General features: G+C 43.6%; 4 protein-coding genes across 5 annotated transcripts in view; 3 read left to right on the top strand and 1 right to left on the bottom strand.

Moving 5' to 3' along the window:
• Positions 1–3,075, bottom strand: part of LOC124286592 (L-proline trans-4-hydroxylase-like) — a 30,389-nt gene extending 27,314 nt beyond the window's left edge. For both annotated transcript variants that reach the window (XM_046722970.1, XM_046722976.1), the window contains exon 1: positions 2,931–3,075. In XM_046722970.1, coding sequence (XP_046578926.1) covers positions 2,931–3,015 — 85 coding nt within the window. In that variant the 5' untranslated portion in view covers positions 3,016–3,075. The remainder of the gene's footprint in view (positions 1–2,930) is intronic.
• A 744-nt stretch (positions 3,076–3,819) lies between these two features.
• LOC124286643 (lectin BRA-3-like) lies at positions 3,820–12,566 on the top strand. Its single transcript, XM_046723046.1, has 5 exons — positions 3,820–3,958; positions 7,621–7,905; positions 9,744–9,899; positions 10,821–10,997; positions 12,377–12,566. The coding sequence occupies exons 1-5, from the start codon at positions 3,925–3,927 to the stop codon at positions 12,472–12,474; spliced, it is 750 nt and encodes a 249-aa protein (XP_046579002.1). The 5' UTR covers positions 3,820–3,924; the 3' UTR covers positions 12,475–12,566.
• Positions 12,567–13,305: 739 nt separating this feature from the next.
• LOC124286622 (vegetative cell wall protein gp1-like) lies at positions 13,306–15,492 on the top strand. Its single transcript, XM_046723008.1, has 2 exons — positions 13,306–15,003; positions 15,472–15,492. Exons 1-2 carry the CDS (start codon positions 13,306–13,308, stop codon positions 15,490–15,492), a joined length of 1,719 nt encoding a protein of 572 aa, XP_046578964.1.
• A 261-nt stretch (positions 15,493–15,753) lies between these two features.
• Positions 15,754–23,448, top strand: LOC124286635 (perlucin-like protein). Its single transcript, XM_046723033.1, has 5 exons — positions 15,754–15,910; positions 18,011–18,298; positions 19,569–19,724; positions 22,024–22,116; positions 23,359–23,448. The coding sequence occupies exons 1-4, from the start codon at positions 15,865–15,867 to the stop codon at positions 22,089–22,091; spliced, it is 558 nt and encodes a 185-aa protein (XP_046578989.1). The 5' UTR covers positions 15,754–15,864; the 3' UTR covers positions 22,092–22,116; positions 23,359–23,448.
• Positions 23,449–24,551: the final 1,103 nt, after the last annotated feature.

Here is a 24,551-nt window from a genome sequence, read left to right as displayed (position 1 = left end):
TTAATATCTCTTACGTAGTACTTAATATCTCCTACGTAGTACTTAATATTTCCTACGTAGTATTTAATATCTCCTACTTATAGTACGACTTAATATCTCCTACGTAGTACTTAATATCTCCTACGTAGTACTTAATATCTCCTACTTAGTACTTAATATCTCCTACGTAGTATTTATTATCTCCTACGAAGTACTTAATATCTCCTACGTAGGACTTAGTAACTCATCCACATAACTGCAGGATTCTTGTCAATTTCTCTTTACAACTCACCGACCATTAGTTGTGCATGTATACTCAGCAGCAAAAAAAACGTCAGTGCGAATTTCAAAATGAGATAGGCACTGTAATCAAATCATTACAGAAATGGACATAATAAGTGGATCAAAAACAGTTTTTGTGTACAATATCTTGACACATCAATGAATAACTCAGCACAATTCCAAGACATTACGTGAACGTTTGCAGTCCATTCAGACTCTTGACTTCAGTATCTAGTGTGACCACCACGAGCGGCAATAACTGCAGCACAGCGTCTATGCATGGAGTGCACCAATCGATTGTTGAAGGTCATTGGCACCTGGAACCGCACTCTGAGAAAGGCCTGGCGCAATAAATCGGCTGTGTTCGGCCTTGGTATGGCATTATTCAGTCTCCTCTGAATTTCATTCAAAGATGATCAACTGGGTTTAAATCAAGACTAGGGGCTAGCCTCTGCATAATGTTGACATCGTTCTGCTGTAGGGAGTTCAGTGTAGCTCTGACAGTATGGACCCGGGCGTTATCATGCTGGAAAATGTTGTTTCGGTGACGTGCTAAATGTGGTATGACGTGGAGTCTGAGAGCTTGGTCGATGAAGCGCACCGCTATGATGCCGCCTCCTGTCCCTGTAACAAGGTTCTGGAACACCAAAGGACTCAGTCTCTGGTTCAGGCCTATTCCAACCCATACCATGATGCTTGAACCTCCCCATGATTCTCTATCCATAACATATTGGTCTGAGTAACGCTGGCCACGTTGTCGCCATATTCTTGCTCTGCCATCTGCAGTTGATACGCAGTACCGACTCTCATCTGTGAACAGAACAGTTCTCCATTGCCTGTATCGCCAGTTTTGGTGTTGTCGGGCAAACTGTAGACGATAACGCCGATGACGAGGGGTGAGGATAGGTCCACGGTAAGGTCTACGGATGAGGTTCCTGCTGATAAGACGTCGGCGTACTGTATCAGAACTGATTGGTCTTCCGTGTGTTTCCACTGTCTGGCATGCTGTTTCGGATGCCTGCATGAAGGGATTCTGTACATGCTGTCGCACAATATGGCGGTCTTGTCGTCTTGTTGTCACCCTTGGTCTGCCAGTACGGGGGCGATCATTTGTGGTGTTGGTGACCCGGAAACGTTGCTGCAGCCTGTAGATAGTCCGAACGTTGACCTGGAAGTGATTGGCAAGGACTTTTGCAGTGTGGCCAGCTTCAAGTCTTCCTAGCGCCTGGTTCCTCTGAGCTGTCGGGGGCGGTGGGGTAGCCTACTTGTTAAAGCGTTGGCTCGTCACGCCGAAGCCCCGGGTTCGAATCCCCACATGGGTACATTGTGTGAAGCCCATTTCTGGTGTCCCCCGCCGTAATGTTGCTGGAATATTGCTGGAATATTGCTAAAAGCTGCGTAAAACAAAACTCACTCACTCACTCTGAGCTGTCGTGAGTCGCGGCATCCTGCTGACGTTGTAATGTGAATGTTTCAGGGTGCATTTTATAGGGCTGGTCCTTGTAAACAGCACGTGCAGCATGGAAAACACCGTACCATCTCCGAGATCAGGTTACGTTTTTGAGACCATTTCCTGGGTTCCATTCTGAGCTTGGGAAGGAATGTCTTTGCTCAGGTAAAGTTCGAGATGTCAAAAATATACAATCAAAATATTAAATGAGTTTACAGTTATCCGTTTCTGCGACGGAAACATCCAAACTGACGTTTCTTTTGCTGCTTAGTGTATATACACAAGCATCAAAAACTGATTGTTTGCCTGTCTGGGGATTTAAATCGACCATTTCGGAATAATGTACATTAATACATATCGCTCATCTCCAACGTAGGAGATATTAAGTACTATGTATGAGATGGGATGTCCTACGTAGGAGATACTAAGTCCTACGTAGGGGATTATAAGTCCTACGTAGAAGATTATAAATCCTACGTAGGGGATGATAAGTCCTACGTAGGAGATACTAAGTCCTACGCAGGGGATTATAAGTCCTACGTAGGACTTAGTATCTCCTACGTAGGACTTATAATTCCCTACGAAGGACTTAGTATCTCCTACGTAGGGGATTATAAGTCCTACGTAGGAGATAATGAGACCAAAACAATTACACCGTGGCCCTACTACGTTTCCGTAGTGTCTTACCTTAACCACATTTATGCACGTTATAATCCACCAAAATTGCAACATTTTACAAGAGCGTTAAAATGGGTACCTCGAAAGGATGAGAAAGTTGCATTAACTCGGTGCGCCTAGTGGCAGCAAGAGTTGAATGCACCCCAGGAAGTTGAGATTGATAACATGATGTGCCGCTGAATTGACATCCAATTGATCGGGGGAAAAACAAATAAGCGCTTTGAGCATGCATGTGGGATGGACTATAGCGCTATATAAATACCCATATAGTATTATAATAATAATAATAATAATAATAATAATAATAATAAAAGGAACAAGTCATGCCTTTTATTCCCATGCAGATGAATAACTTACCCTGTTCAAACACAGCCGCGACACAAGTAGGCCAGGTAGTGTAATAGCATATGATCAGTCCAAACAGTCATGCCTTATGTTAACCACTTTTAGGCACGTTATAACGAAGCTGCCGAAACTATTACATTTTACAAGAGCGTTAAAATGAACATGTTTCTTATCCCAATGCAGATGAATGACTTACCCTTTTTAAACATAGCCGTTTCGCCCTGGCTCGGTTGCGTGATGTGTAAAGGTTGTTCAACAATGACCTGCTTACAAAAGAGCATTTGCTGACCTAAATTTCAGCTTATCACCGGCTAGTGTTAAAGCCAGACTGGTGAAAAGTATCCGATGACGAGCGTGGAATCAGTATGAGTTGTAAACGGTCGTTGAGTTCCTGACACGTGTTGATTTTAAGTCTCGTTACAACTGCCGGACAAAAGAATTTATCAAACTGGATTAGACGGGAAAACATACAAATACAACATCGAAATTTTATATTTTTTTGGGGCTTTAAATAGAGCTGATATCAGACCTTGCATGTTAAAAAGCTACATAACCCTTCCAGTTATGATAGTCACAATCAAAATACATCGCACTATTCATGAACACATGTCATACAGCCATTTCTTTGGGGATTTTTTGTTGTTTCATTTATTTATTTATGCATTCATTCATTCGTTCGTTCGTTCGTACGTTCGTTCGTTCGTCCGTCCGTCCGTTCGTTCGTTATTTATTTATTTATTTATTTATTTATTTTATTTAGTTACTTATTTTATATATATATACTATTTATTTAGTTATTTATTCATTCATTCATTCATTCATTCAATCACTCATTTATTTATTTAGTTAGTTAGTTAGTTAGTTAGTTAGTTAGTTATTCATTCATTCATTCAATCACTCATTTATTTATTTATTTATTAATTATTTATTTATTTATTTAGCTATTTAGCTATTTATTTATTTATTTAGCTATTTAGCTATTTATTTATTTATTTATTTATTTAGCTATTTATTTATTTATTTATTTAGCTATTTATTTAGCTATCTAGCTAGCAATCTGAGACAGCGATTATTTAACAGGTGTGTGTGGGTCATCCTGCACTGCCTTGGAGGGCTCGATAACTATATCTAGTGTAGCGTCTTGTCTAGATTAGAGTTTTCTACTGTCGAATGCATGCTTATTACCAACAATGCTCATTGTCATAGCACTAATCATCATTTCACGTAAGTACATGGTTAAATATTTCCAGTTCCACATAGACCAGTGAAGATCCGGGTGGGAAGTGGTCTTCAGCAACCATAGTTTGTCGCAAGAGGCGATTCGGTTGGTCAGGCTCGCTGACTTGTCGTCATGTTGTTGATCACTGGATTGTCAAGTTCAGACTCGATTAATTACAGACAGTCGCCATGGAGTCCCTCATTTTTCAGACAGCCATTCTTCAGACACTTGAGTAGACATATTAATTATCCTCACCCAATAGCAAAAATGGAACAGCTTAATTAGCCTACTCAGTGCTCAGGAGAGTAGAGAGATTTTTAAACAGAGATTCAACCTTGTATTCCCTACTGAAGAGGCCACAGGCCTATAGTACATAAAACATACATACATTTATATTCGCCCGAGTAGTAACTTTTACATTTTTTTCAAATATTACTATTTTTCTTACTTTGCAATGTTGCATGGAATATAAATATTGATATCACATAGTTTGCATCGTCTCTCTTGTCGATTAATATTAGTATAGCGTCCAGTTTCTATAAATATATCATGAGATGAACATCAAAAACGTGATAATGCAACTCGGAGCTTCTTTACTGTTATCTTAGAGAGGTACCACTCCAAACATATATTTAACAGTCAGTGACATGAGGTGAGGTGAGGTGAAATTGGGTTTAACGTCGTGCTTGAGAATATTTCGCTCATATGACGACGTGCATGCATGTGTATGTGTATGTGCGGCTGCTTGTACTAGCCCAGACTGAAGCTGGTTTTATAGTGCTAGCCCACTGAGATACCATGCCGCAGTGAAGCATGAATACCCCACTCAGACACATTATACTGACTCCGAGCCGACCAGTCCTTGTTGTACCCATTAATGCCGAGCGCCAGACAGGGACCAACAAGTACCATATTTTAACGTATTTTTGGTATGACGCGGTCGGGGATCGAACCGGGCGGACACTCTAACCACTACACCACGGAGGCGGTCGTCAGTGACATGATAAAATTAGGGTATCAGCTAACATTTTGGTCGTACCGTGCGTTACCAAAACCAGTTTTAAACAGCAATGTTTTTTATATTCGTGACCAAATTATTTTTTCCATTATTGTCATTAACTATCACCATATTGTAACACATTTTGGGAAATCTTTGTGCAGGCATGTTCAACAATCTTAACCAGTATTTGATAGCCTTAACTTGAGAAAATATGTGCATCGGGAATCTACCACATTTACCAGAAACCATAACATGTAATTGACATATATGAATAGAGATGAACATATAATGTATGAACGTTTCATTACCTGTTATTCATGACAACAGGATGCTATCATATGAATAAATTATATACATACATATGTCAATGTGGTTGTGTTCCCTTTATAAATTGAAATACGAAACTGGGTTCTTCCATTTCTCTATCAAAGGTAACAGCTTTCTCCATTGCTGTGCATTGGACCGTAAATGTTGTTGTTCTGAGCTGTCCAAAGAATGAGTGTCTGAAGAATGACTGTCTGAAGAATGGGGGATAACAGTCAGCATATAACTGGACTATTGTTGAGTATGGTGTTAAACAAAACAATTATTTGCAACAGGTCAAGCAAAGCCCACTTCATTCATTGCCACAGAACACGTGAAGATCCGGGTTAGAACTGATCTTCAGTAACCCTTGCTTGTCGTACGAGGCGACTAACAGGATCTCGTGGCAAGGCTCATGGCTGACACATGTCATCGTATCCCAATTGCTCAGATTTGATGCTTATGCATTTGATCACTGGATTGTCTGGTCTAGACTCGATTATTCAAAGGCGATGGAATATTGCTGAGTGCGGCGTAAAACTAATCTCACTCACTCCTTCATCGTCACAGAAATGTGTACTGTGTTGTGTTTTTGCAGCGTGTGACACGGATATGTACATACTTCAACATGTACATTCTTTCTGTTGATACAGACATCCATTAATTAACTCTTCAGATACAAATGTGAGTGGGGATGATGGTATTGTGTAAGGACCAGAAATTGTTTTAATTGTGCCCAACACATTAATTGATGTTGAACTATCAAAAATATAAGTAGACACACGCACCGTGAGTTAATATTTACCATGCATAGTTAATATTTTGGCACTTCATCAATATTTGAAAATGATTTTTTTATATGAAGATTGTGACACTACTTGGCGACATTACACACAGAGTGTGACAATTCTTCATTCACCTGTCTTCAGCAACCCATGCTTGTCGTAATAGACTAAAAACGGCATCGGGTGGTCAGGAGCGCTGACTTGGTTGACACGTCATAGTATCCCAGTTTCGTAGATCGAGAAGCAAGCTGTTGATCGCAGGGTAGTCTGGTGCAGACTCGATTATTTACAGCTTGAACATTGCTTAATACGGCGTTAAACAAAAAAAATAGTAGTAGTAGTAGTAGTAGTAGTAGTAGTAGTAGTAGTAGTAGTAGTAGTAGTAGTAGTAGTATATTTTGTTATTAAAGTGTCACACGCACAAGTACATTTTACAGACAATACATTATTCGACAGTAAAAACCGTGGGTCTAGCCACAAACTTGCCTATAAGACACTAAAAACATATATGCGATAATAAATATGAATATAAGATGTACATAAATCATTTCAATGATATTTCTCGTCTTTTAAACATATTTTGAAGTGAAGAGGCTAAACTATTTTGCAATGTTTTCTGTCATAAGAGACAAAACTTGTTGGTATCATTTAAGTTATAAAATAGATGGTTACATTTGAAAGCAGTTTTATCTAGAAAGTGTGTTTACTCGTAAAAACAGATGTCTCCCCCTTCCCCCAATTCAACCTTGAGACCTCAAACACTTTATTTGATTCCTTCAATTTCAAAATCTCTACCTTAAAAAACACCAAGTCCAAATTTGTTGCCATTGAAACAGAAAATATGAAATTGAAAGAAACTTTCAAACCCCCAAAAGGCACATCTACATGATAGGGAGAGGCAGTATAGCAAATTTGGTGAAGATTGTTCAAGCAGTTCTAGAGTTATGTTCCGGAAACAATGGGAGCGCCGACGCCAACTCAACCAAAAACACTATGTCTCCCGACATTTCGGGATGGATGGGGTGAGGTGGCATGAATAGGATAAAACGTAATTCGTCATAAAAAGTACATTTAATTAAAAAATGAAATTCCTCTTCAACTATATGCACATGGGAACCATTATAATAATTCAATATTTACAATGCCTTTGTAAAAGAGGAACAGGGGGTTTGACATATCTGCCGGTTTCAATGAACAAGGGTAAAATACCACATCTAAATTTGGATAAAATACGACGATGATCTCTAAAAATAAAATTTTAACATATGGAGTGTCTATATAGAAATGATAGGTGCGGAAATCATTACCGTAATAGTTCCAAGTCTCTGCTCTAGACTGTTTTAGTCAGTCTCATGTGATATTGCTGGAACACTACTAAAAGCGGCGATAAAACGTACAACACACACCTCACCGTTTTTTCAAGATATTTTCCTTGAGAAATATACGTTACGTAAAAGTATTTCGCCAACAAGGGGCACTGTGCCCATATACACATTTCATTTTCATTTTCTTTCGTCAACTTTTAAGAAAATAATCAAATATACAGGTAAAAGATAGGTCTTCCATGGCTTAATTTCAGCTTCATTTGCTGATGACGTCAGCAGATGTCCCGCCACCATCAAAGCCAGCCAGTACGTCCGTGCATTTAGAGATCGGTGCTACGAGTTCGCCATCTATCGCGAGGAGTACTGGGAAGATGCATCGAAGGACTGTATCCACAAGGGCGGTTCTTTAGCAACTGTCAACGACCTCGCCACACAAAAATTCTTCGAGACCTCACTCTCCAGTCTGAAATCCACGAGGCACGGCATCTGGATTGGTTTGAATGACAGAGCTTCAGAGAATCACTATACCTGGGTGTCAGGTGATGTCAATCTGTTTGTATATGATCAGATGTTCATGGGACATCTTATCTTATTAATGGCCTTTCTTGTTCCCATTTATCCAAAAATGGACACAATTATTTTATATGAATAACTCTTATCTTATTCATTTATCCAAAATCAGAAACCATTGCTCTTCATGCATTTCTCTCAGAAATCATTGCACCACGTCCAGTTAATTTGTCTCACTAGTGATGACACCAAAATTCGTTCATTGTGTTTAACTCCGAATAGAAAACACACAAGGTATTTGCGGGAATTACTCTGCTGGTATGTTTAGTTTGTAGCAGGGCTCAACATGTCTGTTCCGTTTTAAGGTAATCCATATTGTAAGAGACCATTGCATTTGGACAATGATCTGAAAATCTCACAACAATGGCTTTTTACATTCAGTCTGTAAACAGCATCTCCTTTTAAACAAGAAGACTCTGAAATGAACCTGACCAACTTGTTCCTCACGCATGATGCCACCACGGACACACACACGCACACGCACACGCACACGCACACACGCACACTTACACATACATAAACACACAACATGTCAAAGGTGATCTAATCTGATTGTTAGGCTGCCTAGAGATTATACTTACCGTTACCCAGACAGTTTTGAAAAGAGTGCAGTGAAGTTACGTTGTTTTTTTGCGATAATTTAAAGCGCCACCTGGTTTTCACCATGCAGGTCATGCTCTTGAATATTTTTTGACTTGTAAACCTCTCCGGTGTACGAAATATTTTAATATCAATGCTGTCTTTATTTATAAAAACTCAACTCTGTCTCTATACTCAGAACACGTGATCTTCAGTAGCCCATACTTGTCGAAAGAGGCGACTAACGGGATCGGGTGGTCAGGCTCGCTCACTTGGTTGACAACATGTCATTAGGGTTGGGTATTGCCAAAATTTTCGTATTGCGATATATTGTGATATGTGTTGGCGTATCTCAATATGTATTGCAATATATTGTGAAAGTGTAACACATGGGTTAAGGTAATGAAATTACTGTTTCCTTTCTTTTGAAACAATGCCACTGGCCACTGTCAGGACTCAGATGTAATTGTACAAGAGATCAATTTCAAATGTTTCCAAATTCGCTCTAAAGTTTGGATCTCGAGGAAAAAGCGTCTGCAGCGGCGTCCGCCATTTTGGTTTGTTTATCCCTAAAACGAGTGCCGGTACCAATCTATTGTGTTTATTTATATGGTTTAAAAGTCATGCAAATGCAATAATATATCACCAATAAACATTCTCAAAACTATTAATGCATAATAATATACAGGCAATACAAATGTTAATAGTAATTTTGAATACATCACGAAAATTACCGATCTCAACAGGTTCGCTAAAAGTGTACCGCAATATATCGTATTGTGAAGTTCGAATTGCAATATACCGGTTAACCGGTATTATCGCCCACCCGTACATATCATCGTATCCTAATTGAGTAGATCGATGCTGATGCTGTTGATCACTGGAATGTCTGGTCCAGACTGGACAACTCAATTTTAACAGACCGCCGCCATACAGCTGGAATATTGCTGAGTGTGGCTAAGGGGGGCGGTGGGGTAGCCTAGTGGTTAAAGCGTTGGCTCGTCACGCCGAAGACCCGGGTTTGAATCCCCACATGGGTACAATGTATGAAGCCCATTTCTGGTGTCCCCCGACGTGATGTTGCTGGAATATTGCTAAAAGCGGTCAGTCAGTCAGTCACTCGCTAAGGTGAGCTTTAATAACTTGGCACTGTTTCAAACCTCAAATCCTCGAAAATATTAAAGCTCACCTGTATATATAATATGTGTTTATTGACTATAACAAGCAGGAGAGCAAACCAAGTTCACGTACTGGGCTAGCGGCGAGCCAAGTCTACTACACGGGATTGAGGACTGTGTTCTGATGAGGAATTCTGACAGTTACCACTGGGAGGACCAGCCTTGCGGCCTCTGGCCCAAATATTACAGCTACATATGTCAGTATGGTGAGTATGGGACGCTTTCAAAGCAGAGAAAATACATCCTTCGTTTGATTTGTTTGTGTTGTTTAAGGATAATTTTAACTGCTATAGGACATCACTTATCACATATCAAAAAGTCTAAAATATCTAAACATGTTTAAATTCTAAATAGTATTAGAACCTACACATATCTAGTTGTTTGGTTTGTTGTTTTACGCCGCACCCAGCAATATTCCAGCTATATGGCGGCGGTAATTAAATCGATTCTGGGCCAAACATTCCAGTGATCAACGTCATGAGCATCGATCTACGCAAATGGGATACGATGTTAACCAAGTCAGCAAGCCTGACCACCCGATCCTGTCAGTCGTCTCTCACAACAAGCATGGATTGCTGAAGACCAATTCTAACCGGAATCATCACGAGAAAAACATATAGGTGTCTGGCAACCAGTGTATGCTTGCCCTAAGATGCGACTAAACATACCGGGTACCCAGACTTGGCATGTTAATGTGTCCCTATTGCAGTTGCAGATGCTCATGATATCAATCACTGACATGTCTGGTCCAAACTCGAATCAGTTTGCAATCATATCGCTGGAATATTGGTAATTGCGTTAAAATAATTTGATTTGCGGACTGTGCTATGTAAAACCTTTCTGCTGCTGTGCCTGCCAATGTACATGTGGTTGTTGTTTTGTCAATCAGATAAGTACCTCGTACACTGTACATACTTTTGTCACAACTCTACGTTGATATTTGCCTGCGAAATACAAGTTTCGTGGGGTGATTTCAATGTATCGTGTATCCAATCATGATGCCATGGATCTATGATACTGTTATTTAATATAACTTTCGACACCTCGCTGTCTTCAATGGTCCTGTTGGGTTCGACATACCAGCTTCTGTATGTATCTACTATACATTCATGTATGGTATTTTTCAGACATGTTGACGACAACAACAATGACAACAACAACGACAACTACGACAACCACAACACCAACTACAACAACCACGACCACTACAACAACAACAACAACAACAACCACGACAACTACAACAACCACGACCACTACAACACCAACCACAACGACAACCGCAGCAACTACAACTACTTCGTGTATGTACTGTTTCTTGAGTGATAACTTACTTGAAATAATTGACAGGTACCATGATGTATACTGAACCACAAAAGAAATGTCGCACCGATAGCGGTTTCTTAAGGCACACACTTTAATTCAGCTCTAATTAACAATCAAAACGGAGGACTGAGTTCAAACTTGACAATTATGGTTAACACATTTTCGGGAATCACATTTAGAGTTCACACAAACAAAATCACGAAAAAAGGTACCATTAAGATACCCAAAAGTCAGTATTTTGTGTGGCCTCAATGGGCATCGATGAAAGCGTTGCATCGTCTGTACATGGAATGAATTAGCCGGTTGATGAAGGCCATAGGCACTTTGGGTCCGCACTCTGCAAAATGCCTGATCGAGTCCAAACGCAGTTGTCGGCCTTGATCGGAGGCCATTCAATCTTCTTTGAATCTCGTCTCAAGGTGTTCTATTGGAATCAAAGCCGGTCTGAGTGCAGGCTATTGTAATGGTTTGGATGCCATGTTGTCTTAGGAAGTCCACAGTTACTCTGCGCAACTGGGATAGGATGACATGTGTCAACCATGTCAGCGAGCCTAACCAACTGATCCCGTTAGTCGCCTTTTACGACAAATATAGGTTACTGAAGATCAATTCTAACCCGGATCTTCACGGGTCTAATCAATGATAAAACAAGGTGTTCGCGAAAGGGCAAGCACCTCCTCCCCTACCGGTAGAGCCAGCCTTTTACTATATTTGGAAGTAAATTGAAATGAAAGTAATTCAATCTGATGCCCACCGTGATACTCCTGCCATGCGCCGGCGGTAAAATTAGTATATACTCATAGAAACGAATAAGGGAACACATGAAAGTACAAGTGTTTTATTTATTTCCAGAATTTCACTCACAGTGCAATACATACCTTGTGAAGAAACCTGGAAACGAATAAAGGAACACTTGTACTTTCATGTGTTCCCTTATTTGTTTCCATGAGTATATAATTGAAACACAACACTGAGACCATTCAGACGATACAACTTTGGCTGAAGCATCGAAGGTTGACATGTTTATGGCGTGAAACCGAATTCTTTGGGCAGATGCTTAAAGCGTTGTGTGGAGCTTGTCCATGAAGATTTGCATCCCTCTGGTAATCTTTCATTCAAAGAGGTTTGGTCGGTGAGGTTACCAATATTCGACTGATTCACCTTTATTGTATACACCTGGTATATTCATTCTGATTTACTGTTTCCCTCTTTATATATCATGTCATATATTCCGGTTTCAATGCCATCTTTCCTGGACCAATGAATATAGAACATAAAGAGCATAAACCAAAACTGTAAGAGATTTCAACTCTTAAAAAATGACAATTTAAACTGATAAGCTTTCATTTTCATACAGCGCCCTGTCAGCTTCTGTCCTGTACACTTGACTGTTCTCTCAATGGCTTCAAGACTGGACCAGATGGTTGCCCAATATGCAGCTGCGATTCACGGTAGCCATGGCGGATATTTGGGGATGATTCACATGTTTTTGGTGTTGCTGGAGATCATGATTCATGTTGAGAAATAAACTATAAGGTTGTAGTGCACTTATGATTTAAGTGTGTTTTGTATTATGTGAGAAATAGTTGTCAAGTGTATTCTGAAAAAAAACGAGTGAGTCCCCAAAATGGACCGTGTGCCTTTCTGGGCCCTGAAGATTGACTAATTGTGATAATTTATGACTAATGAATATTTGGGAACGTCAACGGGATGGCTCTATATCGGGAAACAATATGCCATCGGGGCACAAACACACGTATATATTCAAGCACACACATATATATTCTCAAACACACACACATATATATTCTCAAACACACACATACATGTATATTCTCAAACGCAAACATTTACACACATATTATCACACACACAAACTCTCTCACACACTAACTCACACACGTTGTCATTCGATTTGGAAGTACACATACTGAGTAAATATTATTTGAATTATTCAATTCCATTCCCTTGAAACCTTTCAGTCTTGTATATAAAAAAATCGTTATCACTAAATAAGAAAAAGATGAATATCACATCAGCAATATGCCAGCCAAATTACCCTAGGCAATAGTGGTCATTTTGTATTCATAATATCACGAGAATGTCCGTTTTTAACTTTGACATATAGAAAAATATTTTGGAGAGTCGACTGAACGACAATGAGGTGAGGTGAAATTGGGTTTCTGAACGACAATGACATCTAAAAGGAGGTTATGTGTCCAACAAATCTTAATGTTTCCATAGAAATGAGTATTTGTGCAAAGACTACTTACATGACGAGACAAAATGTGGCGAGATCTTGGTCTGACCATCATGTCGACTTGCTTGCTTGCTCGCTTGTTTGCTTGTTTTGCCTTTGCTTGTTTGCCTGCTTGCTTGCCTTTGTTTGCCGCTTCTGTTTGCCTTGTTTGCCTGCCCGCCTCGCCTGCCCGCCTGATCCTCTGTCTGCCTTGCTTGCTTTTTTCGCCTTGCCTGCCTGCCTTGCCTGCTTGCCTCTGCCTTGCTTGTCGCCTGCCTGCCTGCCTGCGCCTGCCTGTTTGCCTGCCTGCGCCTGCCTGCCCGCCTTTGCCGCCCCGCCTTTCGCCTCTTGCCTCGCCTGCTTGCCTCCCGCCCGCCCGCCTGCCTGCCTCCGCCTTGCCTGCCCCGCCTGCCTCCGCCTCCTGCCCGCCTGCGCCCGCCCGCCTCGCTCTCCGCCCCGCCTCCCGCCCGCCTGCCCGCCCGCCTGCCTTCGCCTCCCGCCCGCCTGCCTGCGCCCTGCCTCGCCCGCCCGCCTGCCTGCCTGGCCCGCCTCGCCCGCCCGCCTCGCCCGCCCGCCCGCCTCGCCTCGCCTCGCCTCCGCCTGCCCGCCCGCCTGCCCGCCCGCCTCGCCTGCCCGCCTCGCCTGCCCGCCCGCCCGCCTGCCCGCCTGCCCGCCTGCCTCTGCCCGCCTGCCTGCCCCCCGCCCGCCTCGCCTGCCTCGCCTGCCCGCCCGCCTCGCCCGCCCGCCTGCCTGCCTGCCTGCCCGCCTCGCCTCGCCTGCCTCGCCTCGCCTGCCTGCCTGCCTCCGCCTGCCCGCCTGCCCGCCTCGCTCCGCCCGCCCGCCTCGCCTCGCCTGCCCGCCCTGCCTGCCTGCTCTGCCTCCCTGCCCGCCTGCCTCGCCCTGCCTGCCCGCCTGCCTGCCTCGCGCCTGCCCGCCCGCCTGCCTCGCCTGCCTGCCTGCCTGCCTGCCTGCCTCGCCTGCCCGCCTCCCCGCCTGCCCGCCCGCCTCGCCCGCCTGCCTGCCTGCCTCGCCCGCCCGCCCGCCCGCCTGCCCGCCTCGCCCGCCTGCCCGCCCGCCTGCCTGCCTGCCTCCGCCTGCCCGCCTGCCTCGCCCGCGCCCGCCTGCCTCGCCTGCCTGCCTGCCCGCCCGCCTGCCTGCCTGCCCGCCCGCCCGCCCGCTCTCCGCCCGCCTGCCTCGCCCGCCCGCCCGCCTCTGCCTGCCTGCCTGCCCGCCTGCCTGCCTGCCTGCCTCCTGCCTCCTGCCCGCCTGCCTGCCCGCCTCGCCCGCCTGCCCGCCTGCCTGCCTGCCTGCCCGCCCCGCCCGCCTCGCCCGGCCCGCCTGCCTGCCCGCCCGCCCGCCTGCCCCGCCTGCCCGCCTGCCTGCCCGCCTGCCCGCCCGCCCGCCTCGCCTGCCCGCCCGCCCGCCCGCCCGCCTGCCTCCCGCCTCCGCGCCTGCCGCCCGCCTGCCTGCCTGCCTGCGCCTTGCCCGCCTGCCTCGCCTCGCCTCGCCTGCCCGCCCGCCTGCCCGCCCGCCTGCCTGCCTGCCCGCCTGCCCTGCCTGCCCTGCCCGCCTGCCCGCCTCGTCTGCCTGCCTCGCCTCCGTCTGCCCGCTGCCCTGCCTGCCCCGCCTGCCTGCCTGCCTGCCTGCCTGCCTGCCTGCCTGCCTGCGCCGCCCGCCTGGCCTCCGCCTGCCCGCCTCCGCCCGCCTCGCCCTTTGCCCGCCTCGCCCTGCCCGCCTGCCTGCCTGCCTGCCCGCCTGCCTGCCTGCCTGCCTGCCTGCCTGCCTCGCCTGCCTGCCTGCCTGCCTCGCCCGCCTGCCTGCCTGCCTGCCTGCCTGCCCGCCTCTGTCTGCCTGCCTGCCTGCCTGCCTGCCTGCCTCTGCCTGCCTGCCTGCCTGCCTGCCTGCCTGGCCTGCCTGCCTGCCTGCCTGCCTGCCCTGCCTGGCCTGGTCTTGCCTGCCTGCCTGCCTGCTCTGCCTGCTCTGCCTGCCTGCCTGCCTGCCTGCGCTGCCTGCCTGCTTGCTTGCTTGCTTTTGCTTGTTTGTTTGTTGTCTAAAGCCGCTCTATTACAGCATATGCCAGCTATATGGCGGCGATTTTTAAATAAGCTAGTCTTGATCAGACAATCAAGTGCTCAACTGCATAGCTTCGATCTATGTAGTTGCGATACTATTCAGTTTAACTGTAAAACGATTATGAACCGTTGTATCGAAAGACAGCTGCTCTCAATGGATAAGGATATTTTGAATTTGACTCCCTCACACAACCTACAGAAGGGATTGAATTATCCAATGTATTTGTCATAAAGAAATTGTGAAAAAAATACATTTTTACTGGTACAATAATGCATAGTTTCAATATTTTACGTTTTGAAATTTTGTGACATTTTCTCAAAAAATACAATCGATTGTACTTGTTGACGTCAAATACATGGCAGATATGATTTGAAACTGTACTGGAACAAAGGTCGTTTTAGGGTTATCTATCCAAGGTTCAAGACATGCATGTGTACACGTTCATCTGTTGGTCTTATCACTATCTTTAACCACCAAAGGAACTGTGCCTTTATATACACTGTAAAATAGGGTAAAAACTTACAGTGGGCAACATGGTTCTCTTTCCAGGAATACTTCTTTCATGTCTCTTCATATCTGGTGAGTATGGGCAGAATTAATAAGATGAATGTAAAATTATCAGCATACCAGAACGAAATTTCCTTCCATGGCTGGTTCAGGACCACTTTTATTACAGCTATAGAAACGATGACATCGTCCACCTAGGTGTAAGTTTTGATGATGATATTCGTGATTTGGTAACAGACAAGTAGTGAGTGAGTATTGATTTACGCCGCTTTCAGCAATATTCCAGCAATATCATGACTAGATTCATTAGTTATAAAATCGGCATGCTGAAACCATGGAAAGCAAACCCTAGTCCTCGATGTTATTCTTTAACCACCATACTACCCCCAAGACCCAAGCAAACAATTAACGAATACATATTTTCTAAATTTTAAAGCTTGCCAGCCAGTTCTGCATGATATAGGAATAATTTCATATGTAAGTAATCAGTTGTCTTGAGAAGACTTGAGAAATGTTATATTGCATTTAACTTAACACAATATACAGTCGAGCCTCGTTGTATCTTTCGAACTACCGGCCGTCGTGAACTTATTTGGGAGCCCAAACATTCCCCAGTTGACTCGAATAAAAGTATGTCAAATTATTGAAGGATTTCTCAGCCTTAATTTACACTGCCTCAATTTTTATCATGCAAACTGTTCTGACTGAAATTCTTAGTGTTCCGTTGGTATTAAAAGCAAATTGTTTTCATGGATGCATTCATTTACGAAATATTCACAGAAACAAATCCTTAAAACATAAAACTACATTAGTAAATAAATGTGGACATTTAATAATCAACAACATTAATAAATTATGACATTAATAGGCTTCTGTTATTCCTGTTACGAGAAGAAGCTGAGCACTTGACAAGCATGCGCTTTGACGCCCTTGTATATGGCTGGTGAAGAAATAGATATTATCAGATATTATCATTTTACTGAGTCTTATTTCCTCTGAACATATCAGCCTTTTAAACTTTTTCATTTTCTTCAGTTGTTCACACCATGAAACGTCCCGCAAAGACTACCTGGCAGTATCATTAAAACCGTGTGTGTGACGTCGTCACTTTATGTGTACACGTAAAACCGGATACTGCGCGAAAATGTGCGCGGCCAACCATAACCGGAGGATATGAATAGCACACTGGCGATTCGTTCACCTCTTTATGTCACAGAAATATCTAACAAAATGCTCTTGACTTTCACGTGAGGAAGCCTTGTTTTTCACTCAGAGATATGTGTTAAAACAGCTGCTTTTCTTGAAACATGCACTGAGACATATTTAAATAACATTAAATTTAGACGTTGATTATTCCTCCTCACAGTGCCTTTCTCAGTTATAAAGTTGAAACACATGTCAGTGCAGAATCTGATACATTTGCGTGATTGAATTGTCAGACGTCTTGACCGTGTTGTCTTCCATAAATATGTACAGTTGTACCGAACCTCGATGTGTCGAACTCCGGTTATATCGAAGAAAAGCGTATTCCTAATTTAGCCATAATTTTCAGTTGTCAGAAACATCGGATAACTTAAAGTCAACTTCGACACAACGGTGTTTGACTGTAAATCATTGAACAATGTATGAAGTCTATAGTACCATGGCACTTGTGTATATATTCGTAAAAATACTTTGCAAAGCTTTGCTAAGATGCAACGTTCTTATATATTCATATTAATATGAATTCGAAAAAATAACGGCAACAAAACATTTCCACTATCACAAATATCATAAGAAAGTGTTTATGAATGACTATGAAATTATAATCACACCATGGGTTCACGAAAAGGTTCAAAATCATGTCAGTTACTCTAATATTTTTACATATCATGTCGATGTATTTAACCACCTTTGCAAATATTCTGACCACTCTATTTGGCCTGAATATGATTATATTCCACCGCACCTAATGCAGCTTGTATGTTTGCACCGTCAAACATCGTTGTGTCGAAGTTGAGGGAACGTTACTACTCCGAGTCATCGGAGGATCAACACAAAAGAAACACAGGACTAAATTAGAAATACCCAGTTCTCAAGCTTTTACTTCGAGATAGCCGTAATTATAAGTTCGACACATTAAAGTTCGACACAACGGTGTTTGACTGTAACTGAAGCAATATTCTGTTCCAGCTTTTGCAGAGGAAGATGACTTCAGTAAATGCCCATCGGCTATCCCAAGGAACCAATACTTGAGGACTTTCAGGAATCGGTGTTATGAGTTTGTAGTGTTCCACGAGGCGTACTGGCCAGATGCTAACGCTCAGTGCAGAAGCACGGGAGGCTCTCTTGTCAGTGTAAACGACGCTGAGACCCAACAGTTCCTCGTCAGCACCCTGGTACGGCTGAATTTCGCCAAACACGGCATATGGATTGGCCTTAATGATCAGAAGGTTGAGTCAACTTATGAATGGGCTTCAGGTAATTGTTTCTCATCATTAACGCGTCGGTGCAGTGATAATCAGTTGTGTTTGTTTGTTTGATCCACGGTGTCATAGTGTTGCTCGAGGTTAATAAGTTCGGTATCTCCCTCCATTTATTCGTTGCTTGTACGTCACCACGCCACGCCACGCACCACACCACACCACTTCCCCCACACACACAAACACACTCACACATACACCACACATACACCGACACCACACACACCACACACATACACCACGCCACGCCACACACCACGCCACACACATACACCACACCACACACATACACCACGTCATGCCACGCCACGCCACACACCACATCACACACCACATCACACAACTTCACACACACACACTCACACATACATCACAACAAAACACACATACACATACACCACACACACCACACACACCACGCCACGCCACGCCTAACACCACACCACACACATACACCACACCACACACATACACCACGCCACGCCACACACCACATCACACAACTTCACACACACACACACACTCACACATACATCACAACAAAACACACATACACATACACCACACACATACACCATGCCACGTCACACACCACACCACACACATACACCACACCAAAACATACACCACGCCACGCCACGCCACGCCACACACCACACACCACATCACACAACTTCACACACACACACACACACTCACACATACATACATCACAACACACACATACACCATGCCACACCACACACATACACCAAGCCACGCCACGCGATCAGATTATCGAAGTTGACCGTCACATGAAGGACATGGCACTCCATGCAGTGAACTACCATTATATCGAACAAAGGGACCCTAGATCTTTACTTACGGTTCGATCAAAATATACAGCAAGTCCCTAAAACAGTCATACACTTCATCATCAGCAATACAGTTCGTTATTTCCTCCAGTTTCTTGTATGGGTATTTGTATTTTACAGTATTACCTAGTAACATGTGACTTGTTAAAAGTATTAGCAATCAGTTATTACTGACTGACTGACTGAGTATGGTTTTACGCCGTTTTTTAGCAATATTTTAGCAATATCACGGCGGGGGACACCAGAAATGGGCTTCACAAATTGTACCCATGTTGGGAATTGAACCCGGGCCTTCGGCGTGACGAGCGAACGCCTTAACCACTAGGCTACCCCAACGCCTCCAATCAGTTATTAACAGCCTTTACATTTAACTAATTTACCAACTTGACATATTACTCATAAATATGATTTCAGGTGATACAGTCAATTACACCGACTGGGCAACAGGAGAGCCTAACTTCGCTCATGGCGTCGAGGACTGTGTGCTGATGAAGAGTACGAAGGCCTACACTTGGGAGGACCACCCCTGTCATCTGTGGCCCCAGCACTACTCTTACATCTGTGAATACGGTGAGTGAGTGAGTGAGTGGATCACCCCTGTCATCTGTGGCCCCAACACTACTCTTACATCTGTGAATTCGGTAAGTGAGTGAGTGAGTGGATCACCCCTGTCATCTGTGGCCCCAACACTACTCTTACATCTGTGAATTCGGTAAGTGAGTGAGCGAGTGGATCACCCCTGTCATCTGTGGCCCCAGCAATACTCTTACATCTGTGAATACGGTGAGTGTGTGAGTGGATCACCCCTGTCATCTGTGGCCCCAACATTACTCTTACATCTGTGGATACAGTGAGTGAGTGAGTGGATCACCCCTGTCATCTGTGGCCCCAACACTACTCTTACATCTGTGAATACGGTGAATGAATGTGTGAGTGAGTGGATCACCCCTGTCATCTGTTACCCCAACAGTACTAATACATCTGTGAATACGGTGAGTGAGTGAGTATTTGTATTACACCCCTCTCACCAGAAATGGGCTTCGCATATTGTACTCATGTGGGGAATCCAACGTTGAGTTTTACGTGTGAGAAGTGAACGCTTTAACCACTAGGCAACCCAGCTGACCCATACATCAACGGTAAAAGGTTTTCTGTTTCATGTGAGTGAGTGAGTGAGTGAGTGAGTGAGTGAGTGAGTGAGAGGTTTTACGCCGCTTTTAGCAATATTCCAGCAATATCACGGCGAGGGACACCAGAAATGGGCTTCACACATTGTACCTATGTGTTGTTTCATCTGAAGTTCAGTTACAAACAACCATTATATGCATTAAAACTAAATCTTAAATACAGTTTCTCCTCCAAGTTAAGATCGTGATAACCAAATTGCACGTGGTTGTTAACCTACGGCACACAGTTTGGATGTTTGCGTGTTTGTGGACATTGGGATGGGTTATTTTTTTGTTAATGTGAACAGCATACAATGATTCTTTGGCTATCAGGTGCTCATAAACAGACATTTTTCTTCAACCGTAATCAACGGTTACGAAATGCCATTTGTTAAAAATAAACCTGTCCGTCAACTTGTCGCAAACAAGAATGGCGCAACCGGAAGTTGCAAGACGTATTATGTTCATCTCATCTCATTGGAGACGTTGTCTCATGGCTCGTCGTCACTGCCGTGTCGGTATCGACGCAGATGGTGATTACACCCGATACTCACATCGCTAATTGAGGTCACCACCACCGTTTCAGCAACTGTGGCTCAGTCTCGTGTGAAGTGAGTTTGGTCAATTAACGTATTATGATGAAACATTGATCAGATAATCACTCAATATTTTCTTATTATTTATGATATCATTTACACCAATTTCTACAAAGGGCAATTAGTTTACGAGGATAATTGTTTGAAGAGGTTTAAATGATTCTTCAATGCCAGACAATATTTCAAGACGTACTGGTGCACATTGCATAAGTTGGTAATATGGCATCGTGGACATGATTTTGTTTCTGTTTGTGTTTTGTTTATGCAGTTTGGCTTAGTTTTGTTTTTGCTTTTGTGTTTTTGGTGCCTTATGTAAATTGACAAATCCCTATTGTTCTGAGAGAACATCTTCCATTTTATATAAGACTGACAAAGGATTCCAAAGATGGATAAATGTGTCAAGCAGAATTTCAGTTGCCGCCCTCCATGATATTATTTAATACTGCATAAAGTGCGTAAAGCATCCGTACACGCTCATCATTCACCATTTGAATTCCTTCCCTCGTAGCATATATTATCTTTGGATTACACTTTCTCGGTAAAATACTCACTCCATTGCTTATGTTGAGCCCCTTTCGGGATTCGAACCCATCGTCTTAGAGTCAGGCACCTAATTTCAAAAGTCAAAGTGAGCGACCTAACCCACCCAGGCTGGTCACTTAGTCTGGTTGTCTAGAATACATGCTTTGTGTACGCCTCTGACATGTGTAAATTGTAATAAACATACATTTATACAGCGCTTAATGTCCACCTCAAACATGCTCAGTGGCGCTAAGGACAAATTATGCCCCCAAAGCAGACATTTTACACCGCTTAGCCCAAGCCTCCTGTGAGGCGCTTGGTTAATAGTCATACGACCATTTAATCCCAACGGGTACCCTTTCACTGGCTGCATGTGTCACATGTACTTCGTTGTGGGGCAGGACTTGAGTCCTGGAAGCTCGCAGGAGTCAAGGTGCTAAACAGGATCACACATCCAAGGACTCTCCGTGACCGACGCTGCTTAAATTCAACTGATTTCTGACCACACATAGCTAGGGATACGCAATTTAGAAAGTGACGGGTTGTTATTTGATCATTCAAAAGGTTCAATAATTTTTGTTACAGAGATGTTCCAATCCACAACACCGCCCGCAAACGCAGCGACAGGACAATCTGCAATGGCCATGAATTAGTAGAACTGGTGGACAGGGGTTCCAGGTTAGTATAGGACCCACTTCCGGTAATAAGCAGGTTCCCGGCGCCGTTTAAGCCCGCCATCTTGAGATATGCGAGACGGGACCCAGCTTAGGGACCGTTCATAATTTATGGCTAGGGGGAAGATGATGATTTTTAAGAAGAAGTATGTACAATGTGAATTGCCCCCCACCCCACCCGAAGTTTATGTATAAAGAAACACCCCCACCCGCTTCCGGCATGTCTTGTACAAAATAAATTATTATTCCTGCAAGGGTTATCGGTTCCTAACTGTCAACTGACAACCATGGGACCATTTGGAAAGGTATGAAACGTTGTTTGTCACCGGAAGTACTAAGGTCTCGCCAAGTGCCGTGACCTACTTACGGGTCCTATAGACCCCAAATTATGCAGGCCGGATGAGAAAAGGGATGGTGTGATCGGGCTCTGTGACATGGTTGCGTTCGTACGTCGACTGTTGCTTATAGTATCAATCACTGGATGTTCTGCTTCAGGTTCTATTAATTACGACCCGCCATCTTGTAGCTGTAATATTGCTGTGCACGTTAAAGGAAAGCTATTACTTCAAACCAATCCAATCCCAGATTAAGTTCCTATTGTCACCGATATTTAACGAAAAACAGGATGAATGTTTGTTTGTTTGTTTGTTTGTTTGTTTGTTTGTTTGTTTGTTTGTTTCACGATAAATTCAGCAATATTCCAGATATACAGCGGCAGTCGGTAAATAGTCGAGTCTAGACCAGACAATCCAGTGATCATCAGCATGAGCATCGATCTACGCAATGACATGTGTCAACCAAGTCAGTGAGCCTGACTCTCCGATCCCGTTAGTTAACAAGCATGGGTTACTGAAGGTCAATTCTAACCCGTCAAGGGTCCAATACCGGATACCGCTCAGTACGAAGTATATAAACTTAGCCTGTAGATATGTAATGAACAACCTGTGCTTTACCCCATGTTGGGATTTGCAGGGAAGAATGTATACCCAGTGAGCTGTTTCTGGTCATAGGAAACGAAATGGATGTTTGGTGACTCTTTGGGGTGATTGTCATCACGATGGCGTGTTTTTGTGTTCATGCTGTCAATGCCCGGTTTGTCTTATCCAGGCTCGATTACTAATATCGAATGTCATGTAACTGGAATATATTGTTAACTGCGCTGTGAAACAATACACACACATTCAGTACAATTAATATATTATACTCGATTAGTGTTATTCATCACTGCTTTGTGTTTTGGATTCAGAAAGAAAACTTAGTGATTGATGGATTCATCTGACACCGGGTGTCTATGTTGGATACGATTGCCTGAGTGTAAATAAATTGTTCACTAGTTGTTGAGTAGTGTTAGATTTCTAACTGTTTGTCATATTTTCACGTGGACAGTCGTCTAAAGCCTTTGTGCATGCCAGAAAACAGTGGGTTCGAACCACTGCCCGCCTCCAGTTTCTAGCTTTGTCAGCATGGGTTTAACTACAGTGGTATAGGTCAAGGACCAACATCACTTTAGATTTCACTCTTACATTAAGCTGACAACTCGGTGATATAACTGCCTATAATTAAAAGTCACTCACTCACCCACTCTCATTTTTTCACTGTGACGGTATCACTCATGCAACAACCAGAAAGACATGACTTACCGGAAAGCATGATGCCAAAGTGGCGTTAGACGCCCTTAGTCGTCGTGGAGTTGCGTTCCTTGTGTGATACCGGTTCTAGTTACCTATCACCCACTACTCGTGGGTTTTACGAAGGTGGTGAGCGATCTCAAACTGTGTTTCTTTAGAATTTTCTCCAATATTAAGCTTGCAAAAATATTGAAACACAGTTTATATACATGTACCCACCCGCTACATACCCAACCTTGGGTGGGGGTTGGGTAGCCTATTAGTTAAAGCGTTTGCTCGTGACGCTGAAGACGAGATTTCGCTTCCCAAAGCGCGTACAATGTGTGAAGCCACTCACAGACTCACTCGACTGCTATTTCTATTTAACACCGCCGGGATATCTAATTGTTTCTGGGTGGGGGCAGCCTAGTGGTTAAAGCGTTCGCTCGTCACGCCGGAGACCCGGGTTCGATTCCCCACATGGGTACAATGTGTGAAGCCCATTTCTGATATTGCTGGAATATTGCTGAAAGCGGCGTAAAACTAAACTCACTAGCTCAAATGTGTCTGTAATACGACACGGCAAGAACATATTAATATAATACAAGTTAACAAACAAAAGCCGAAAAAGCTCTTGAATTAACAGTGCTTTTTAACATAACGTCCCGGGCCTCAAACAGCCATTGGTAAAAAGGGCATGTGATCTTGCGGTTTAATTACATCACTTCCTGTCCATGAAACCTTTACACACCGCGTAGTTTCAAGGCAATGTGGCGCGATGCACAATGAAGCAGATCACCGAGACTTAATACTGATAAAATACTCATCACTT

This window comes from Haliotis rubra, unplaced genomic scaffold, assembly GCF_003918875.1.
Source record: "Haliotis rubra isolate DU_JTF1 unplaced genomic scaffold, ASM391887v1 Scf1100, whole genome shotgun sequence".
NCBI lineage: Eukaryota > Metazoa > Mollusca > Gastropoda > Lepetellida > Haliotidae > Haliotis > Haliotis rubra.
Note: the sequence above shows the minus strand (reverse complement) of the source record. Positions and strands in the feature narration are given on the sequence as shown.